The sequence below is a fragment of the Oncorhynchus tshawytscha genome, linkage group LG11 (assembly GCF_018296145.1).
Source record: "Oncorhynchus tshawytscha isolate Ot180627B linkage group LG11, Otsh_v2.0, whole genome shotgun sequence".
Lineage (NCBI taxonomy): Eukaryota > Metazoa > Chordata > Actinopteri > Salmoniformes > Salmonidae > Oncorhynchus > Oncorhynchus tshawytscha.
In genome coordinates, this window is record NC_056439.1 from 38505484 (window position 1) to 38518340 (window position 12857).

Sequence of the window (12857 nt, forward strand, 5' to 3'; positions counted from 1 at the left end):
GGCAGGTTTTTATCAAGGAACTCTCTGTACTTTGCTCCATTCATCTTTGCATCAATCCTGAGTAGTCTCCTAGTCCCTGACGCTGAAAAACATCCCCACAGCATGATGCTGCCACCACCATGCTTCACTGTAGGGATGGTGCCAGGTTTCTTCCAGACGTGACGCTTGGAATTCAGGCCAAAGAGTTCAATCTAGGTTTCATCAGACCAGAGAATCTTGTTTCTAATGGTCTGAGAGTCTTTAAGTGCCTTTTGGCAAACTCCAAGCATGTGCCTTTTACTGTGGAGTGGCTTCCGTCTGGCCACACTACCATGAAGGCCTGATTGGTGGAGTGCTGCAGAGATGGTTGTCCTTTTTGGAAGGTTCTCCCATCTCCACAGAGGAACTCTAGAGCTCTGTCAGAGTTACCATCGGGTTCTTGAGTACCTCTCTGACCAAGGCCCTTCTCCACCGGTTGCTCAGTTTGGCCGGGTGGCCAGCTCTAGGAAGAGTCTTGGTGGTTCCAAACTTCTTCCATTTAAGAATGTGTTCTTGGGGAACTTCAATGCTGCAGAAATGTTTTGGTACCCTTCCCAGATCTGTGCCTCGACACAATCCGTTTCTCAGAGCGCTACGAACAATTCATTTGACCTAATGGCTTGGTTTTTGCTCTGACATGCACTGGCAACTGTGGGACCATATTTAGACAGTTGTGTGCCTTTCCAAATCATGTCCAATCAACTGATTTTTTTGTATTGTGTGTAGATTGCTGAGGAGTTTTTGTTATTTAATCCATTTTAGAATAAAGCTGTAACGTAATAATGTGGGAAAGGTCAATGGGTCTGAATACTTTCCGAAGCACTGTATATTAAAGTGTTTAGATCAGGTGTGTCAAACATATGGCCCACGGGTCGGATCTGGGCAACGAGGGGGTCCAATCCGGCCCGCGGGTGGCTTGAGTAAAAAAATAAATAATCAAATGTGATTTGTGGGGGAAACAAACTCAATATTCTTTAAATGGACTAAAACCTATGAGAAGTGTGTAGAAATAATAAAGGACCTTTATTCATACAGTTTCTTGACCGTGTCCAGCTCAATAATCACCCTAAATAAATTCCAAGAACAATGGACTATTTTTAGCTAATTTTGACAACAAGGAAATATAGCACCTTTTCAAGGTGGCCCTACAGACCTCGTTGAAGACTGAATGCGCCCCCCGGGGGAAAATGAATTTGACAGCCCTGGTCTAGATCCTCACCTTTTACCCCTCTCCCTCTATCTCTAGGAGCAGTGATGTGAGTGTGCAGGACCCGTTCTCTGAGGTGAGCGACCCGGCCTTCCAGAAACGTAACTCTCTCCCCCTGGTGGGCTCTGGGGGTGTGTACCAGCAGGGGGTCAACATGCCCCCTAACATGATGATGAGGATGCAGTACGAGAAGGACCCCTTCGTTGGCATGAGAAAGGGTGAGTAGAACATGGACCCAGGCACTGGCACAGACGTACCACCATACAGTACACAGCAATAAGCTGATGAGCTGTACAAACATGGCAAATGCAGAGCTTGTTCCTACTGCGACTTTCTCAGAACTTTTTAAGAGAGCGCCAGACTAAATTGCGTGTGACAACAATATATCTTTTTTTTAAACATTCTTGTAATGTTTTACAGGAACTTACAACTAGAGGTCCAGCAGTGCGATGGGCACTTTGTGTCCTCTACTAGGGTTGTTAGTTGCCTGTCTGAGCACATGTCCGTGCCGGGCAGGCTGGCTGGTGGTGTACCGAGTGGGACAGATATCTGTGTTTTACTGTTATGACTGGAACGTCAAAGCTGTTTGCCAAAGGCACTTTGCATGTATTAGTCACTTAGATGTCATTGTCTCTCATCCTAACTTCACCTTTCCACTTTCCCTTTTTTACCTCTGCTGTTTTCTTCCCTGTCTTTTGGGCAACACCTGATTCGACTGACTGTTCATTTGGACTGGTTCACCTCTGAGAGCAGAGGATGATTGAAGTTTGGATGCTGGGTTCTGAGAAATGTTGTCTCTGAGTGAATAACATAGCTGGGTTGTCAGGACATTGCAGGATCTCATGATCATGCTGAAAGAGATGATTATTAGTAGGAGACTAGTGCCACCTAGAGAATTAACCATTACATCAACAACACTAGAAATATACACTGTGTTTCCAGCATATTGTCCATTCATACTGTGTTCCTCTGGTCATTCTCCACAGTGGCAGGAGGGGAGCCCTACATGCCAGGCCAGATGACCAGTGGTGGCATACAGGATATGTATGGCAGGTCTACATCAGGCATGGGCCAGCGCTCCCCCTACCCATATGGACCAGGCTACGACAGGAGGTAAGCAGTTTAGAAACCAATTCTGCCTTGTTAACATGTATTCATGCAAACTGAAGGCTTGACTGTCTGTCTTTCAGACCAGACCATCTGATGGGGATGGAGGGGAGCATGGGCCCCCCCGGGAACCAGAGCAACATGGGACCTTCCAACAGTGAGGGCAGCATTTACTCTCCCAACAGATACCCCTCCCAGCAGAGGTGAGGAGCACCACCATCCACCATAATAGTGTTTGTGTTGATGTCTAGAAACTTCCTTTCTGTTCATCAGCGACTAATTGATTTCCTCCTCTGCAGACACGAAGGCTACGCGCAGCAGTACCCTGGCATGTCATATGGAATGCACCCCTCAGGGATGTACCCTCAACAACAGGTGAGAGACAGACACACTAAGGAGCTCATTGAGCAGGCCTCGTGATGCAGGAACAGCAGAGTTTAGTTTAATGATTGGTTTAGTATTGAATGTTATTGTAATAAAATAATCACCTTGGAATCTTTTGCTTCTCCACATGGCTACAAGCGCCCCATGGAGAGCATGTACGGGTCCCCAGGCAAGAGACATGAGGGGGAGATGTACGGCCCCCCAGCAAAGAGACATGAGGGGGAGATGTACGGCCCCCCAGCAAAGAGACATGAGGGGGAGATGTATGGCCCCCCAGCAAAGAGACATGAGGGGGAGATGTACGGCCCTCCAACAAAGAGACATGAGGGGGAGATGTACGGCCCCCCAGCAAAGAGACATGAGGGGGAGATGTATGCCATGCAGTATAGGGGCCAGCAGCCTGACATGTACAACCACTACACCACTGGTTACTCTGGACCTGAGAGGAGGCCAATGCAGGGCCAGTTCCCCTACCCTCCCCCCTATAGCCGAGAGCGCATGCAGGCCTCTGGCCAGGGGCAGCACCCCATGGGCCCCCAGATGATGTCTGGGGGGCCACCCTCTAACAACGGAGTGGAAGGACCCCAGGGGCCCAACATGTGGCCCTCCAGGACAGACATGGGTTATCCCTACCCCAACAGACAGGGGGCACCCTCCCAGGTACCGCCATACGGTCCTATGGGGAGAGGAGATGATTTGGAGGGCCGACCCATCCAGGATGGTCAGTGGCTTGGGCACGGAGGCCATCGCCAGTCCTCCTACATGTCAGGTGGTATGACCCCCATGTCCTCCCGCCAGCCCCCCTCTGCATACCAGACCTCCCCCTCCATGGCCAACCACCTGCCCCGAGCCCCCAGCCCCGGCTCCTTCCAGCGCTCCATGGAGGCACGCATGTCCCCCAACAAAGCTGTCTTTATGGGCTCCATGAAGATGCCAGGCAAACCAGGGATGCCCATGCCAGTGCAGAGTAATGGGCACCCAGGCCAAGTCGCACCTAACCTGCTGAGAGATCTCAACTACCCTCTAGGATCTGTAGAGGCCACCATGCCCGTTTTCAAGCCACGTCGCAAAATTACCTCAAAAGACACTGGTAAGAGATCTTTCTAATGTCTTTCTAATGTCCTTTCTAATGTCTTTTCTAATGTTTGTAAAGTCAAACTAGCACTGGGATTATGGTGATCATCTTGATATCTGTGACAGGTATTAATTACAAACCTTCCTCCTCTAACCCCTGTGTTCTCCACAGGAACCCCAGAGGCGTGGCGAGTGATGATGTCTCTGAAGTCAGGTCTGCTGGGTGAGAGTACGTGGGCCCTGGACACCATCAACATTCTGCTGTATGATGACAGATCTGTGGCCTCCTTCACCCTCACACAGGTAACTGGAGACACTCTACACACTCTTCTCTTACTATCGTTCTTAACCATACCGGGATTGAGTCTTGACGTCACTCTGAAATGATTTACATTTAGTCATGCTTGACAGTTCTCCACCCCAACACAAAGCAACACATCTTTATCAGAATACTCTGTAGATAATAAGGGACGCTAAAGTGCCCTAATGCCATTTGTTATTTTGTTGTGTCTGCAGTTGCCTGGCTTCCTGGAGCTGATAGTGGAGTACTTCAGACGCTGTGTGATGGAGATCTTTGGCATCCTGGAGGAGTATGAGATAGGGACCATCGGCCAGAATACCCTCCTTGGGGCTGAAGCCTGTGACCAGGGGGAGGAGCTGACCTCTGAACCCGAGATGGACTGTGAGCCCAGCCCACCAGAGCCTGAGCAGGAGCAGGAGGTGGAGAGGGGGGAGACGGAGAAGGGAGAAGTAGAAAAGGGGGAAGAGAAACCTGTTGACATCACAGAGAAAATGACAGAGGAAGGGATGTCACCCCCCAGTGCAATGGAACCAGCCCCTGAGGGAACGAAGGAGGAATCTGAAGCCGAGATGAAGGTAAAGAAGGAAGAGGGGGAGAAAGAAGAGGAGCGGGAGAAAGAAGAGGAGCGGGAGAAAGAAGAGGAGGGGGAGAAAGAAAAGGATGGGGAGAAAGAAAAGGGGAAAGAGAATGAGGAGAGTGAAAAGCCAACCGAGAGTAAAGAAGCCTCAGCTGAAAGTAAGGAAGACTCTCCTTATCAGGCTCCTTCAGAGCACGAGCCAAGGCCACAACAGGCCAGCAAGTACGACAAATTCCACGTCAAGATCCTGCACAAAGAGGACCTGATTGAGGACATGACAGAGCAGCTGGGTCACGTGACAGAGTTCACTAGCGGACTGCTCCACTGGCAGGCAGGCGGGGGTGATTCCACCGCCCACATCCAGGCCTACTTTGAGCGGAGGGGAGAGCACTCTGACAGGATGGATGGAGAGAGAGAGGAATGTGCCAGTCTCAATAAAGAACAGGACACAGAGGGGGGAAAGCAGACAGAGATGGGTATCACTGCCACCATCGATGATATACTGTGTGCCCGGTTAGGGGCTTTGTCAGAGGGCCACCCTACCCACTCTGCCCCCACCTACCCCTTCAGGCTGCACCAGGGAGGGGGCCACCAGCACATCACCCTGCTAGAGGACGAGCCCCGCTGTCTGGACGAGGCTCCCCTCTCCACGTCCTCCCCTTGGCAGGACTCCCTGGCCAAACGCTGCCTCTGTGTGTCCAACATCATCCGCAGCCTCTCCTTCATCCCTGGGAACGACTCAGACATGTCCCGTCACCCAGGCCTGGTGCTGATCCTGGGCAGACTGCTGCTGCTCCACCACCAGCACCCAGAGAGGAAGAGGACGCCCCCTAGCTACCAGAGAGAGGATGTGCAGGAGCGGGGCCTGGCCTGCAGTAAGGATGAGTGGTGGTGGAACTGTCTCGCTACACTCAGGGAGAACACCTTGGTCACTCTGGCTAACATCTCTGGCCAGCTGGACCTGTCCCTCTACCCAGAGACCATCTGCCTGCCCATCCTGAACGGCCTGCTCCACTGGATGGTGTGTCCCTCTGCCGAGGCCCAGGACCCCTTCCCCTCAGGCACCCCCCACTCGCCCCTCACCCCCCAGAGACTGGTGCTGGAGTGCCTTTGCAAGCTGAGCATTCAGGACAACAACGTGGACCTGCTGCTGGCCACGCCGCCCTTCAGCCGCCAGGAGAAGCTGTACGCTACTCTGGTGCGTTACGTGGGCCAGCGTAAGAACCAGGTGTACCGCGAGATGGCCGTGGCCACCCTATCCAACCTGGCTCAAGGAGACTCTACGGCAGCACGCGCCATCGCCATACAGAAGAATAGTGTGGGTAACCTGATGGGCTTCCTGGAGGATGGAGTGAGCATGGCCCAGTACCAGCAGAACCCCCACAGCATGCTGCACATGGCCCACCACCCCCCCATGGAGCCCCCCAGCATTAACATGATGTGTCGGGCTGCCAAAGCTCTGCTGGCTATGGCCAAGGTGGAGGAGAACAGGCCAGAGTTTGTCCTGTATGAGGGCAGACTCCTGGACATCTCCATCTCCTCTGTGCTCAACCAGGGGGTGACCAGCATCATATGTGAAGTACTTTTTCAGTTTGTAAAAAAATTATGACAGCAGGATAGACGGACCTGAGCCAAGAGACAGACAGAGAGACGATGAGAGGAACACGTTATTCTGTGGTTTTATATTTTTATTTAAATGAAATGGAAGAACTTTTTTTTTATATATAAATATATATAGCTCCTCTGCCCCCATTAACGCTTTGGTTTTGGGATTTGAAAGATGATTTTAATACAGATATTTAATACCTGCTGTTGTTTAAGTGTATATTGTTTGAATACTTATTTTTTCTTTGTTTTCTTTTGTTTAACCAAAGCTGGTGCCAGATTTTGGAGAGGATTCTTTCATTTCATTTTTCTCTTTTGAAATGTTTTGGAATTGTAGAAATGTTCATATCTGTATTAACCATATGTGGTTTGTTTTGTTTACAAAGATCATATTTATTTAAATGGTGAAACATATTGTAGATAAAACTTAACCTGCCAAACTTTCAGAAAAAGAGAACACAGATTTTAATTAAACAAACATGTAAATGTTTCAATTGCTGGAGAAAAATGTGCAATAGGCCAAGTGCGAGTTGTCTGTTCATGGCACTTGTAATATGTAATTTTGACCATGGGTAGGCAGTGTTGCATCAGCCAATTAGATTTTTTTTTTTAACAGTGTCAAATGTTTGACTTGCTTCATTGTTGTCAATCATTGCTACCTACATCCGGGAGTCAACTTTCACAAAGAACAGTATCTTAAGCACTTGTGTTGCATTTGTTTTATTTCCTTTTTATCTCAAGTTGGCACTATGTACTGTATGTATATAGACTGTTGTACATTGGAACCACTTTCACTTTTCTTTAAGTTTTGGTTGACTCTACATTCACTATCAAAAAAAGTTTCAGATTATTACAACTACTTTTTATTATTGGTGAGATTTGTTATTGTTATTATACATATTTTGTTATTGGGGTCAGATATTTGAACCTGGAGGTTGTGTAGGTCTCTGTATGGATAACGTTCCTCTACGCATTGTACTATAGCTTCAAGCTGATCAAAACAATATTTGGTCATCAAACGTGAAAGTGCCAGGGTCAGGGATAACTCGCTGAGGTTACAGAACTTGTGAATATATTTATTTTATTGTATGTCCTCCATTCATGTAAATGGGTATATTTTTGAGCCAAGACAATGTAGTTCAAAAATAAACCTCAGAAAAGAACCCACAACACACACAAAATATGACAACTCATTGTAAATCTGCCTTTTTCTTCTGACTCATTGACTGTCTTTGACTTGATATACATATTTATACTCTGTGTTCCAGCATGTTATGAATAAAATGTACATTGACTATTTGAGAGCTTGGGACTGTAACATTCTATCTGCAAAAAGAGCGCACACTGGTGACTGTAACTGTGCTGGTAGCAACAATTGAATGAAGTTTTTTTTGCCAACGTTTAGTGACAACGGCCCTATTCAACAGGTGTTGGTAAATTCATCAGTTATTCTGTGCCCTGGCACACTCTGAAATCAGAGTAGATAGCCAGAGGGAATTTACAAACGCACCCTGTATAGACAGAGAACATTGAATAGAACAATATGTTGATCAAATTGGAGATAGAACTTTATAGTCCCAAGCTCTCATATTGTTAAAGGCCCAATGCAGCCATTTTTTATCTCAATATCAAATCATTTCTGGGTAACAATTAAGTACCTTAATGTGATTGTTTTCAATTAAAATGGTCAAAAATAAACAAAAATAGCTTCTTAGCAAAGAGCAATTTCTCAAGCAAGAATTCTGCTAGGACTGTCTGGAGGTGGTTTGAGTGTGGAGAGGAAAACTGAAAACTACCTGTAATTGGCAGAGAGGTTTGGAACTATCTCTCTTATTGGTCTATTAATTAATTAACCGCCTGGTGATTTCACCAGGCAGGCCAAAACTCCATCCCACCAAAACAGTCTGAAATTTCAGGCAGTCTTTTCAAACAGTTCTTACACTTAAAGGGCATTAAGTGGAATGTGCGGAGGAGAGGGGTGACATGGTTGAAAACCAGGCGGGCCGCAACGTTCTGGATAAGTTGCAGGGGTTTGATGACACAAGTGGGGAGCCCAGCTAACAGCGAGTTGCAGTAGTCCAGGCGGGACAGGACAAGTGCCTGAATTAGGACCTGCACCGCTTCCTGTATGAGGCAGGGTCGTACTCTACAGATGTTGTAGAGCATGAACCTGCAGGAGCGGGTCACTTTTTTGATATTTGCAGAGAACGACCGGGTGTTGTCCAGGGTCGCACCAAGGTTCTTTGCACTGGGAGGGTGACACTGTGGAGTTGTCAACCATGATGTAGAGGTCTTTGAGCGGGCAGGCCTTCCCCGGGTGGAAGAGCAGTTCTGTCTTGTCGAGGTTGAGCTTGAGATGGTGGGCCGAGATATCATCCAGTCACGCAGAGATGCCTGTCGCCACCTGGGTGTCAGAAGGGGGAAAGGAGAAAGTAGTTGATTGTCATCCGCATAGCAATGACAGGAGAGACCATGTAAGATTATGATGGAGCCGAGTGACTCGGTGTATAGAGAGAAGAGGAGAGGGCCTAGAACCGAGCCCTGGGGGACAACAGTAATGACAATAAGTGGTGCAGACACAGATCCTCTCCACGTCACCTGGTAGGAGCGGCCTTCCAGGTAGGATGCAATCCAAGAGTGTGCATAGTCATCATGGACAACTTTAGCATTTGAGCTAATTAGCAACTTTTCAACTACTTACTACTTTTTAGCTACTTTTCAACAACTTAGCATGTTAGCTAACCCTAACCCCAGCCTTAACCCATTTAGCCTAACTCTTAAACTTAACCCTAACCCATAGCCTAGGGGTGATGGACATCCACTAATTAATGCATACTATACAAAATGTAACATATCATACTAAATGGAGTGTCTCTGATTTACATACAGAATAATGTGAAATGCACTGAGACCAGGTTGCATTTTCCTGACCTGAACACTCACAAACCACAATCACAAGCATGATGAAATTGGATGAAATGACATGGTACTGACTGCTCTATGTGATTTAGGCCACGTTCTCTGAATGTGCAGCATGCCCCCTCTACCTAGAGTGAATGAGGACAAGACACTTGACTTCACCTCAATCATTCCTTGTCCACAACATAACTGATAAGTGTGGGGGTCAGGTAAGCAAAACTGCCTGTACTTTGGAGTTGATCAGTCTGATAGAGCCTCAATCGGACAGAGAAAAAAACGGTTTTTCAAGCTTACCCTCTGTGGTTATTTATTGCTCAAATAAAGCACTTATTTTTGATCTTATTTTGAACTGAACACCATTCCAGTTACTGACATGGATGGTCTCATTAGATGTCATCATCTCAGTTCAGATTTGATTTTTAAAGGGACGATTATAAGGCTTCTTGTGCAGAGCCAAACTGGGAAAGCAGATAAGAACCCACAGTATATATTTTTCTAAAATAGTGCCTGTGAGGTACTTCGTATACCTAAAACGTCCTTCCTTACAATTCTCAAACTACTGTACCTGTACTTTGGCAGTCTGTGTTGGTTGTTTGTAAGCAGATTGTCATGTTCGAATGAAATACTATGATTCAGAGCACCACTTAAGATACCTTAGTTCAGAATGTAGAACATGGCACAGATTGTGTCAGAACGTGGGTAGTTGTACTGTAAATGTATTGGATTTTAGCGTTGGTGACTGATTTTCACTCAGGGCCCACCACCACCACAGTAGTAGGCCTCCCACACAGTGCTGCTTCTGAGTGGCTGAGTCATAGCTCTGACAGCAAGGCTGGAAGTTGTGCCAGAGTGTGTGTGAGAGAGTGTTTGCATGTGTGTAGTTTTTGAATATCTTTTGGGGGAAATCAGTCTGTAAAAATGGGGATTCTTTGTATATTTCAGGTTTTCCCAAACTCGGTCTTCGGACCCCAAGGGGTGCACATTTTGTTTGTTGCCCTAGCACTACACAGCTGATTCAAATAATCAACTAATCATCAAACTTTGATAATTTGAATTAGCTGTGTAGCGTTAGGGCAAAAACCAAAACGTGGGGTTCCAAGGACCGAATTTGGAAAACGCTGGTGTATTTAGTTGAACAAATGTGTGTATTCACCCCATTTCATGTAAACGGTAATTCTATCATCACATCCTCACGCAAAGACTAGCCAATGGGCACAGATGTCAATTCAACATCTAATCCACATTGGTTCAATGTAATTCAATGTAACATTGATTTAACCAATGTGTGCCCAGTGGGTATTGATTATATTTGACAACTCTGATACTGAATGGACTTGGTCACAGCACTGACCATCCTTCCCTTTCCATTATGTATTAGAATATATCCCTGGACAAAGGCCCAGATAGATTCTGAATCAACCCCATGTGGTTCTTAAATTGGAGGAAAGGGATATCATATCCAGTCATTTTCTTAGGCAAATAAAGCTTCATCATATGTCAGCACTTTGGTCAAACATGCTGCCAGTCCAGGATTTAAAGTCTGACCCTGTGGATTAAGGGTCAGTGAAAAGCATTGATAACATCCATGGCTTGTCACAGATTTTTGAGAATGAATACAACAGCTTTATCCACTATGTCAGCCTCATTATACTGTATATACGTTTCATATGATGTAATCCACTAGTATGAAAGTGTTTTGGATTATAACATCCAAATGCTGTTTGATTGGAAATGTGTTTCATGGGAATACCTCCTGAGACTGCTGATCAATCTACATGTACATGTTACAACCACCTTCAGATAGTATTCACATCCCGAGACATTTCCCACATTTTGTTGTGTTACCGCCTGCTTTTGAAATAGATTACATTTAGATGTTGTGTCACTGGCCTACACACACAATACCCCATAATGTCAAGGTGGAAATGCTGAAATGAAATGTCTGGAGTCAATAAGTATTCAATCCCTTTATTATGGCAAGCCTAAATGAGTTCAGGAATAAAAATGTGCTCAACAACTCACATCATAAGTTGCAATAATAGTGTTTAACGTGATTTTTGAATGACTACTTCATCGCTGTACCCAACACATACAATTATCAGTTGAGCAGTGAATTTCAAACACAGATTCAACCACAAAGACCAGGGAGGTTTTCCAATGCCTCGCAAAGAAGGGCACCTATTGGTAGATTTAAAAAAAAACAGACATTGTGTATCAATACACCCAGTCACTACAAAGATACTGGTGTTCTTCCTAACTCAGTTGCTGGAGAGGAAGGAAACCGCTCAGGGATTTGTCTTTGAGGCCAATAGTGAAACAGTTACAAAATGTAATGGCTGTGATAGGAGAAAACTGAGGATGGATAAACAACATTGTAGATAATAAATTAGCTAACATTTCTAAAAACATGCTTTCACTTTGTTATTATGTGTAGACAGGTGAGAAAAAAACTATTTAATCCATTTTGAATTCAGGCTGTAACACAACAAAATGTGAAATAAGTCAAGAGGTATGAATACTTTCTGAAGGCACTATATCCACATTTGACTATGAACATAAAATTGTATTTCCAATGTATTGTATATGAAAAAACCTGTGGAGATGTCATGAAGAATGATGTATAGGCTATGTGTACCACTACTCTGAGAGACTAATGAGCATATTGGGCTCCTTTTCCATTCTCATTTCTACTCAATAGTGCATAGTAGTGATCTAAGCCCACTCAGGTTCTCATACAGTACAGGAAAAACAACTTCCTGTGCTCTCTGTGAGTCTATTTCTCACCTCTGAGAGACCTGTTGATAATACGTATGTATGCCCAATGACTCAGACAGAGTTCTCTAAGTTTGCCTGTGAAAGAGGAGCATTGACATGGACATGGACAAGGACATGTTTGTAGGACAGTGGGAGTGATTGAGTGAATCAAGCTGGAAGCCAGAGGCATTGTTCAGACTTGGAGATGTGTAGGAGGGCTGTGGGAGTGATTGAGTGAATCAAGCTGGAAGCCAGAGGCATTGTTCAGACTAGGAGATGTTAAGGATTTCTGTGGTGTGTAGGTGGTATGGGGGAGTGAAGAATCCAGAAAAATGACCAGGACCTCAGGAACTTGCAGCATCACATGACGAGGCTGGCATTAGAGGGCATGTATGTATGACAGCTGGTTTGGACTACCTTATGGGTACACATATGACAGTAACATGTGCACTGGGAGTCAGGAAGCAAGTTCAGGGAGTGAGTGAATAATTTAATGAATGAATGAATGAATAATTTAATGAATGAATGAATGAATAATTTAATGAATTAATAATTTAATGAATGAATGATAGTACAGAACAAGAAACACAACCAACACACAGACATGAAACAGAAACAATGATGCCTGGGGGAAGGAACCAAAGAGAGTGACATATATAGGACAGGCAATCAAGGAGATGATGGAGTCCAGGTGAGTGTCATTATGGGCTGATGCGCATACCGATGGTGACAGGTGTGCGCCATAACAAGCAGCCTGGTGACCTAGAGGCCGAAGAGGGAGCACACGTGACAATGACTCCCCTGTTGATGTAAACATGGTAGGCTAGAATTCAGGATCTAAAAGGGCATCATTTTCATGATAAATTGATTATATTTGTTCTATTAGTGAAGCTGTAGATAATAAATGAATG

The 12857-nt window shown here is 45.6% G+C and overlaps 1 protein-coding gene across 1 annotated transcript in view; it reads left to right on the forward strand.

Annotated features, from left to right (window-relative positions):
- The window catches only part of LOC112262193 (AT-rich interactive domain-containing protein 1B), a 338604-nt gene extending 331161 nt beyond the window's left edge, over window positions 1-7443 (forward strand). Inside the window, 7 exon segments of the mRNA XM_042330089.1 lie at window positions 1265-1443; window positions 2212-2338; window positions 2416-2535; window positions 2632-2707; window positions 2855-3806; window positions 3963-4093; window positions 4307-7443. Coding sequence (XP_042186023.1) covers window positions 1265-1443; window positions 2212-2338; window positions 2416-2535; window positions 2632-2707; window positions 2855-3806; window positions 3963-4093; window positions 4307-6277 — 3556 coding nt within the window. The 3' untranslated portion in view covers window positions 6278-7443.
- The last annotated feature ends 5414 nt before the right edge of the window (window positions 7444-12857 follow it).